Source organism: Limulus polyphemus, unplaced genomic scaffold (assembly GCF_000517525.1).
Source record: "Limulus polyphemus unplaced genomic scaffold, Limulus_polyphemus-2.1.2 Scaffold3975, whole genome shotgun sequence".
NCBI classification, from domain to species: Eukaryota; Metazoa; Arthropoda; class Merostomata; order Xiphosura; family Limulidae; genus Limulus; species Limulus polyphemus.
This window is the reverse complement of record NW_013669585.1, coordinates 97,007-106,854: the sequence shown is the minus strand read 5'-3', so window position 1 is coordinate 106,854 and position 9,848 is coordinate 97,007. Positions and strand designations below refer to the sequence as shown.

The 9,848-nt window shown below is 34.7% G+C and overlaps 2 protein-coding genes across 3 annotated transcripts; both read left to right on the top strand.

The window, feature by feature from the left end:
* Positions 1–859: 859 nt before the first annotated feature.
* LOC106470386 (troponin T, skeletal muscle-like) lies at positions 860–5,463 on the top strand. Of its 2 annotated transcripts, none has more exons than XM_013930936.2 (3): positions 860–982; positions 2,702–3,020; positions 5,009–5,463. In XM_013930936.2, the coding sequence occupies exons 1-2, from the start codon at positions 884–886 to the stop codon at positions 3,002–3,004; spliced, it is 402 nt and encodes a 133-aa protein (XP_013786390.1). In that variant the 5' UTR covers positions 860–883; the 3' UTR covers positions 3,005–3,020; positions 5,009–5,463. The 2 variants fall into 2 exon arrangements, with proteins under 2 accessions (XP_013786390.1, XP_022254695.1); XM_022398987.1 differs by having other exon boundaries at positions 5,006–5,463.
* Positions 3,578–9,610, top strand: LOC106470385 (troponin T-like). The gene is made up of 5 exons (XM_013930935.2): positions 3,578–3,607; positions 6,726–6,908; positions 7,183–7,404; positions 8,968–9,038; positions 9,531–9,610. Exons 1-5 carry the CDS (start codon positions 3,578–3,580, stop codon positions 9,565–9,567), a joined length of 543 nt encoding a protein of 180 aa, XP_013786389.1. The 3' UTR covers positions 9,568–9,610.
* The last annotated feature ends 238 nt before the right edge of the window (positions 9,611–9,848 follow it).

Genomic DNA, 9,848 nt, shown 5'->3' with positions numbered 1-9,848 from the left:
ACATAAATTCATAACAATATACAGTCCTTATTAACACAGAAACATAAATCTATAACAATATACGTCCTTATTAACACAGAAACATAAATCCATAACAATATACAGTCCTTATTAACACAGAAACACAAATCCATAACAATATACAGTCCTTATTAACACAGAAACATAAATCCCAATATAGTCCTTATTAACACAGAAACATAAATCCACAACAATATACCGCCCTTATTAACACATAAACATAAATCCGTAACCATATACAGTCCTTATTAAGACAGAAACATAAATCCATAACAATATCCCGTCCTTATTAACACACAAACATAAATCCACAACAATATACAGTCCTTATTAATTAACACAGAAACATAAACCCATAACAATATACAGTCCTTCAGTTTGGAGAGCATGCTCGTGGTCGTGAAGGGAACTGTTTACAGTAATGTAGACATCCAGTTTGGAGAGCATGCACGTGGTTGTGTAGGGAACTGTTTACAGTAATGTAGACATCCAGTTTGGAGAGCATGCACGTGGTCGTGTAGGGAACTGTATACAGTTCTGTACACACCCAGTTGAATAATCTTAATTAAACACATAAATCAAGTAATACTGGTAAGTGTAATTCTTCTTGAGTTATGAATCTTTCTGAAAATTGTACTTTTCACCGATAATAATTATCCCGAAATTTTAAAATGTGTGTACTTCTTGAAGAAGAAGAAGAATCAACTATCCAGAAAGGGATTTAATTGTTGGGATATAAAAGATTACTCAATTCCTTGAAATCTGGCTTCTGGACTGTAACATATTAATTTCCCTCTGACTCGATCCCCCCTTTTTTTGTGGTAAATGCTGAAATTTTTATTGACGTTTACACTTGATACAAATGTTTCTATTCTTCCAGCCCAAGCTCCAGGTGGCTAGTAAATACGAGCGAAGAATTGATCGGAGAACCTTCGGTGACAAGAAAGAACTGTTTGACGGTGTAAGTATTATAACGTACTGAACGTTTGGTGGGAAGTGCTGTATGGTATCAGTTCCTAAAGTTACAGTTTATGTATTCGTACTTCAACGGTTTACACCACTATTATCCTTCTAAGACCTATCATTAGAACTTTTACTTGTAGCTTTATATTCTGCAAAACGAAATAATGTAAGGAATAACATTAATTTGAACAGGAGTTTTGGGAAAAATTTAATTACTAAAAATATCTTACAACTCTGCTCCAAAAGTTTCAGTTAAGAAAAAAATTAGAGGCTGAGTTTGAGAAAGGTTATTATATTAAGTTTTCTTTTGTTGTGTTATATGCATGCAAACTATGAATAAAAGCCATTCACGTATGATTAACACTTTGTCCGACAGATGGGGTGTTACCCTTACTAAACGATTTTATTCAAAAGTTGGTATTTGCAATGAATTAGAATGTATATTTTCTATAAAACATGCGACCAAGCTATCAAATGTCTTTGAAAATCTACACGCAGGAAAATATTGTCCAAAAGGGTCATTAGTGTGGCTCGACAACTCACTTCAATACACGTACGACAGCTGTATAGAGAAGGTTATGACCTGGATTTGACCACATTCTCTGAAAGCAATGTCTCCAGACCATGTGTATAGAGATGGTTATAACCCGAGTTTGACCACATTCTCTGAAAACAATGTCTCTAGACCACCTGAGTAGAGATGGTTATAACCCGAGTTTGACCACATTCTTTGAAAGCAATGTCTCTAGACCAGCTGTGTAGAGATGGTTATATCCCGAGTTTGACCACATTCTTTGAAAGCAATGTCTCTAGACCAGCTGTGTAGAGATGGTTATAACCCGAGTTTGACCACATTCTCTGAAAACAATGTCTCCAGACCAGCTGTGTAGAGATGGTTATAACCCGAGTTTGACCACATTCTCTGAAAGCAGTCTCTAGACCAGCTGTTAGGCCAATTATTCTAATATGTACGTTACAAATTGTTAGGCCAATTATTCTAATATTTACGTTACAAATTGTTAGGGCAACTATTCTGATATTTACCTTACACATTGTTAAAACAACTATTCTGATATTTACGTTACACATTGTTAGAGCAACTATTCTAATATTTACCTTACACATTGTTAGAGCAACTATTCTAATATTTACCTTGCACATTGTTAGAGCAACAATTCTAATATTTACCTTACACATTGTTAGGGCAACTATTCTAATATTTACCTTACACATTGTTAGAGCAACTATTCTAATATTTACCTTACACATTGTTAGGGCAACTATTCTGATATTTACCTTAGCATTGTTAGGGCAACTATTCTAATATTTTCTTTACACATTGTTAGGGCAACTATTCTAAAATTTACGTTACAAATTGTTAGGCCAATTATTCTAATATTTACGTTACAAATTGTTAGGGCAGCTATTCTAATATTTACCTTATATATAATATATATATATACCTAATATTAATTGTAATGCTAATATAATATATATATACCTAATATTTACTATTCCAATATATTTATCTTACACATTGTTAGGATACCTATTATAATATTTACCTTATACATTGTTAGGGTAACTATATTTACGTTACACATTGTAAGGCCAATTATTCTAAAATTTACCTTACACATTGTTAGGGTAACTATTCTAAAGCTTACCTTACACATTGTTAGTGAACTACTCTAATATTTCTCCTACATAATATCAGGGATTTGAAGCCTCATACCTGTCAGAGTTAGAGAAACACTGGGATGAGAGAATGAAAAGTTTCAAGGGACGAGGGCCCCCAAAACTCCTAAAATGGGACCCAACAACTCCAAGAAACAAAGAAAAAACTTCTGCTCGTCGACACGAAGAAGAGGAGGAGGAAGAAGATATCCCAATGCCTACCATACCTGAGCCAGCGCAAGAAGAACCTGCTGTTGAAGAAGAAGAGGAGGAGGAAGAAGAAGAAGAAGAAGAGGATGAAGAAGAAGAAGAGGAGGAGGAAGAAGAAGAGGAAGAAGAATAATCGAGGGCAAAAAAAAGGTAATTTTTGATTTAGACAATTAAAAATGAGATTAAAACAGACTCATTATTAAGCATTAAAAAGTATTGTTCTTAACTTTGTTAACAAAAACTAGAGTTTATTACTAGACGCTTCTGTTAATGTAAAAATGACGACCTTTATCTCCATAATGTATTAGCTCAATATTTCGCTTTTACTGCTTTATCGGAATGTATCGACAACCAGCAGAAATTACTGGAACGCTTTCACTAGTTAATCGAACATTGATGCACGTGCCTGAACATTTTAAAAATAATCTCGAACATTCTTGAATTAAAATTGTTGAAACAAACCGAACTAACAATGTTAGATAAACAATGTATGTCGATCAGTAGGTGAACTAATTAAACCATAGGGTTTAGAAGAGGATAGGGGAAAAAAATTACGATTGTTTTAAAGAAGTATGCTTACACACAATTATATATGTATAAACATAAAAAGGGAGTTTGATAGGCAATAACAAAACAGATATGATCACTTGAACCATGGAAACAAGAAACGTACATTTCAACTCTGATTACTTGGGAGATACCATATATGATTTATCATATCCACACAGAACTGAAGGTAATAATTAGAACAACAGACTTATATATTAAAATAGTAGAAAAACTTACCATTTTTTTTAAATTTAACTTTTACCTGATGATGACCTGATACTGTGGGTCGAAACGTTGTAATCACTAAAATTAGAACTTGCCTAATGTAAAAGTTGGTGTGTTGTATTTTTGAATTAATCATTCAGTTCCTCATTAAACAATAATATCAAATAATAAATTGTTGAAATAAACTGAAACAAAAGTGGTGAATAAATAATACCCAGGGACATTTTTCGCCAACTTACCTCACAGAAAGATGCGCATGCGCGCACGTACTTGGATAAGATAACTAATACCCAGGTGCACACCCTCAAGGTCCACTTAATATGGGTGAAAATTTGATAAGATTAAGTAAAACCTCAGGGTCCAGTAAACTATTAAAATCATAGGATTTGGAAAGGATACGTTACATATATGATGTACATCTGTAGGTATTTTCACAGATATCTGTATTACTCTGTCCTATTAAACAATACATAATCATTACAATGTCTCTCTCTCTCTATATATATATATATATATTAACCATCGTGAAAGACATTCAACACAAGAGGTTAGCCTTTATATTTTAGGTTTACTTCTCTTGATTAAAATTAAATCTTTACTCTTTTGGTCAAGAAAACTATGACATATAGATAAGATCTTGACATTCAATGTTCTTTACTATTATGATCAACAACATCATGTTAGTAATGAGGTTTTGGATGTCACGTGCGTGTTTAAATAATCTATCATGTACAGGTTGGCAAGTTTCTTCTATGTACGTACTAGATTTGACTAATACCTGACGAAACGTTGTAGTCATTAAACTGAGATCTTGCCTGCTGTAAAAGTTGCTGTTATTGTAATTTTTGAATATTTCATATCATGTTCGATATGATTTAAATCTTTCAGACACGTATCAATGTTCGATGAAATGATTACATTGTGCCAAAACTTGTAGTATATCGATAGCTGTGATAGCGAAATATTGAGCTAATAAAGATACATTATGGACATATAGGCCATTATTATATTTACATTGATAGAAATGTAACATTAGTTACATAGTGGCGCCAACTTGGGAGGGGGAGGGGAGCTGTATGCTCAGACGCTTCACCCAAGCCTTAACGTCTGGTTAATGAGCCATGTTTATATAAAAATATTAATATATAAAAAGTGGAAATTTTTACGACTATATTTTATTCTTCATAACCCCTCTAACTCCAACTCAGTTATTACAGTAAATGTATGAACTCTGAAACGTGCTACGTTAATACCAGCTAATGTATTTTTGTAGAAATTAAGGTTTAACTTTGCCCCTTGTAGTACCTAATATTTATGTAGTTGTTTGTTTTATTTTATGATAACAGCTTTCTTGAATCTTCACAGTTTCCTGTAGTTCAAGTTGAAGAAGACCACAACTAGTCACTAGAAGCTTCCTTGTCCTGACCTGAATAAAAATGCTCTAGATAAGAAGATCGCTTAACAAGAAACGGCTTCCACATTTTATACTAACGCATTTTCGTTACGATTGGAATTGGTTTATATTTTCCTAATGACCTGCTTATTGATTGAAATTAATTACTAGAAGATTCGTGTCTGAACACATCAACTGTTTTTTTTTCTTAATTTTCTTGTATAAAAAGAAAGAAAAAAAAACTTATCGAGCAATCTGTCGTTCATGACAACAATTTTCTGGACAGTTTAATTAAACACACTAGCAATCAGACAGACTTTTACCATAAATCTGACAAGAAATTGTGTGGTTGTAGGTCAGGAAAATCGGAAAGTATTAGTTTGTAAAACTTGTTATTCAATTGAAATAAAATCTACCTTTACACACGGCGTTTTTTTCTTGTATTTCATCAAAACTGAACGAAATAATAATGAACTTAGGTTCATGCTTTTGAATGACGAAAACATGATAATTCTGCAGTAAAAGTCGGAAAAGTTTGGATGCTTAATGTCCTTTAATTATGGTATGTTAGCTATCGTAATACTAAGAAAAGTTGGAGAAAATTCGTAATATTAACGTTCAGCTTAATTAAGGTTATGCCAGCTATGATAATACTATATATTGTTACGGATTTATGTTTCTGTGCTGACAAGGACAGTATATTTTGATGGATTTATATTTCTGTGTTAATAAGGACGGTATATTGTTATGAATTTACGTGTGTGTGTTAATAAGGACGGTATATTGTTATGGATTTATGTTTCTGTGTTAATAATGTCTACATTACTGTAAACAGTTCCCTACACGACCACGTGCATGCTCTCCAAACTGGATGTCTACCCACCAGCCACTATTGACTGTACCTTCACCAACCACTATTTACTGTGACACCACCAGCCACTATTTACTGTGACACCACCAGCCGCTATTTACTGTACCTTCACCAGTCACTATTTACTGTGACACCACCAGCCACTATTGACTGTACCTTCACCAACCACTATTTACTGTGACACCACCAGCCACTATGAACTGTACCTTCACCAGTCACTATTTACTGTGACACCACCAGCCACTATTGACTGTACGTTCACCAGCCACTATTTACTGTGACACCACCAGCCACTATTGACTGTACGTTCACCAACCACTATTTACTGTGACACCACCAGCCACTATTGACTGTACCTTCACCAACCACTATTTACTGTGACACCACCAGCCACTATTTACTGTACCTTCACCAGCCACTATTTACTGTACCTCCACCAGCCACTATTTACTCTTATCTCTACCAGCTACTGTTTATTATAACTTCATCAGCTACTATTTTTGTAATTCCACGAACTAATATTTACTGTGACTATTTAATATTTAGATTAATTTACAAACTAAAATAGTCAGAGATTACACCTATTACTTAGTATTCAAACTAAAGTATTTAAAGTTTACACCAGTACCTCAATTTACAAACTAAAGTATTTAGATATGATACAACTGTCTTAATGAAGAAACTACGATTATTCTGAATGTTTAATATAGAAACAACGAAATCTTTATATTTAATCTAGAAATTCTTGTTTGTTAGAAACTGGTGTGTGTAAGTTTGAATAAGTGTGTTATCTAACATCCATATTGAACATTACAGGAGGAGAAGAAACAAAGAGAAGCCGAAGCAAAGAGAAAACGATTGGAAGAGGCAGAGAAGAAACGACAAGCCATGGCAGACGCCATGCAAAAGCAAAAGTTGCAAGAACCTGTAAAAAGAAATTTTATTATACAGAAGAAAGAGGGCGCTTCCGTTACTCATGCAGGCCTAGGATTTGATAAGGTAAGTTGATGTTCTACCAGGAGTTGACTAGACGAATAAAATTGGTTTTGTAACAGTGACCAAGCATCAGAAGTTTGTTTTAAGTTTTATTTCGAAAACAAGCGTATTGTTATTAGTTAAATAACTATGTGTGGTTCTGTTTGTGATTCTCATACTAATGTTAACAGTGTGTGTTTGTGTTTCTGTATGTACTCGCTCGTATATATATGTCTGTATGTACTCACTTTTATAAAGATGACACACGCTCTAATCTTGACGCTTTTTTCTTTGGTAGATGAGCAGCGCTCTCTTTGCAGAAACCGAAAGAGGAAAGACGAAAGAGCAGCTGGCAGCAGATAAGGAAGTCTGTTTGCAAATGCGCGTCAAACCTCTAGAGCTGGAAGGATTATCCGTCGACGAACTCCGCCAGAGGGCCAATGAGCTCTGGAACAAGATCTCCACATTAGAAAGTGACAAATACGACTTGGAAGAGCGTCAGAAGCGCCAAGAGTATGATGTGTGTAGCATTTCTATTTGGGTTTTGTTTGTCATAGCTGTCTACCTTCTGTTTTTTATACAGTGGGATTAATTTCTGGTTATTTTATTAACTAAAACTTTAGATTGTTTTGGAGGTGCCATCATGGGATATTTAGACAAATAGTAATACTCTAACAAATAAGTGACAGGTTAGTTAAGGGTTTTCCCAGTGGGTTAACAATACTCTAACATCTAAGTGATAAGTCATTTAAGGCTCTCCCAGTGGGTTAATAATACTCTAATCAATAGGTTAGTTAAGGATCACCGTGGGTTATTAATGCTCTAACAGATATGTGATAAGTCATTTAAGGGTCTGCCGGTGAGTTAATAATAACCTAACAGATATGTGATAAGTCATTTAAGGGTCTCCCGGTGGGTTAATAATAACCTAACAGATATGTGATAAGTCATTTAAGGGTCTCCCGGTAGGTTAATAATAACCTAACAGATAAGTGATAGATTAGTTAAGGAATCTCTCGGTGGGTTAATAATAACCTAACAGATATGTGATAAGTCATTTAAGGAATCTCTCGGTGGGTTAATAATACTCTAACAGATAAGTGATAGGTTTTTTATGGGTCCCTTGGCGGGTTAATAATACTCTAACAGATAAGTGATATGTTAGTTAGAGTCTCCTGGTGGGTTAATAGTACTCTAACAGATAAGTGGTAAGTTAGTTAAGTTTCTCGGTGGATCAGGTTTAAGCTTGATGATTTAAAATGGCAAAATATGGGGTTCTATTCTATGAAGCTTTAGTTTATAAAACAACAACAAATATACAATAATGAAGTATCCTTTGTTTCCATCAGTAAAATGATGTAAATTCGTGTAAGATAACTTATCTTATGTAACTTCTTTAACTTAAAAAACCTATAACTATAGTGAGTTATGAGTTGTTAGGGCATTACTTGCATGATGGAAGTTCTTATGTCGCCATGACACTTCACAACTGCCAAAAAGCGCGTTGATAGAAGATGTCACGTGATACCATAGTTCGACCGTTACTCAGCAGAGAGCGTGTTGCTAGGAGTCATAATTCCAAGAAATGATACCAGAGGATGCATTGCTTGGGGTGGATGCAAGTAATCTCCTAACTACTCCACTTGGAACTATGACTCTTAGCAACACACCCTTTGTTGAGAAGCACGCAAATTATCATTCACGTGACATCTTCTAACAATGCACTCAGTGGCTGCAGACTGGTCAAGTGTCATGGAGGTATAACTTCCGGCTCTCTGGTGCCATTTCGTGGAACTATGACTCTTAGCAACACGCTCTCTGCTGATTAACACTCGAACTATGCACTCTGGCTGCATACAATTTCGGTCATCGAGTGTCATGGCAGTATGATAACTTTCACCATGAAAGTAATATCCTAACAACTGATATCCTTTGTTTCCAACAATGGAGTGATGTAAACTCTTGTAAGGTAAGTTGCACATGATACAGAATTGAACTCATCATTAGAATGAAACAAGAGCATGTGCTAATATTTGTTCTATCCCAGAATGCAACATTACCATGTTTCCTTTTATTTGTTTAGCTAAAAGAACTGAATGAGCGACAGAGGCAAATCAACCGAAACAAGGCATTGAAGAAAGGATTAGACCCTGAGTAAGCAAAGTTTTCTATATAAGTAGCTGGAAAGTATTTTAGTTTTTTGAACATATATTCTCTGATTGTATAGCAATAAAAAGCACAGAAAGGAATGTTACTTATTAGAAATAGGCTTTCTCATGCTTTTTATTAAGCCTAAAAGGGTCAGTCAATAGGACAAAAGGACTTAATTCTAACATTTGACAAGTTTTATTCTTCTTTTAAAACGATTGTTCAACTTCTTGTTTCGAGTATATTGATCAATCAAACCTGGAAGTCGAAAAACAGAAATGGTTTTACCTCATATTCGAGTCCTTGAAATCAAAAACAATAAATCTTGAGATTGTTTTAAAACAATTTTGGAATAAGGTATCTCAAATAAGTTCTATTTGTTTTTGATATCGATAAATTTAAACCTCACCACTTTTCTGTAATATCTTTAGAATCAAACGGTATTTGTTTTATTGGCTTATACTTTGTTTTAACATTACTCTTTTGTTTCTTTTTCAGGGCTCTGTCCGGAAAGTACCCGGTAAGAATAACATAATCTTGGTTTGCACGTGGTCGTATAGGGAACTGTTTACAGTAACTGTCACAGTAAACAGTGGCTGGTGAAGGTACAGTAAATAGTGGCTGGTGGTGTCACAGTAAACAGTGGCTGGTGAAGGCACAGTTCATAGTGGCTGGTGGTGTCACAGTAAATAGTGGCTGGTGGTGTCACAGTAAACAGTGGCTGGTGAAGGCACAGTTCATAGTGGCTGGTGGTGTCACAGTAAACAGTGACTGGTGAAGGTACAGTAAATATTGGCTGGTGGTGTCATAGTAAAC

Excerpts from the sequence above, each read along its gene's own strand:
- LOC106470386 (XM_013930936.2), top strand. The coding sequence starts at position 884 with ATGTTTCTATTCTTCCAGCCCAAGCTCCAGGTGGCTAGTAAATACGAG. Across the intron at positions 983-2,701 it reads AGAAAGAACTGTTTGACGGT|GGATTTGAAGCCTCATACCT; the intron begins GTAAGTATTATA and ends ACATAATATCAG.
- LOC106470385 (XM_013930935.2), top strand. The coding sequence starts at position 3,578 with ATGATTTATCATATCCACACAGAACTGAAG. Across the intron at positions 6,909-7,182 it reads CAGGCCTAGGATTTGATAAG|ATGAGCAGCGCTCTCTTTGC; the intron begins GTAAGTTGATGT and ends TTTCTTTGGTAG. Across the intron at positions 9,039-9,530 it reads AAGAAAGGATTAGACCCTGA|GGCTCTGTCCGGAAAGTACC; the intron begins GTAAGCAAAGTT and ends TTTCTTTTTCAG.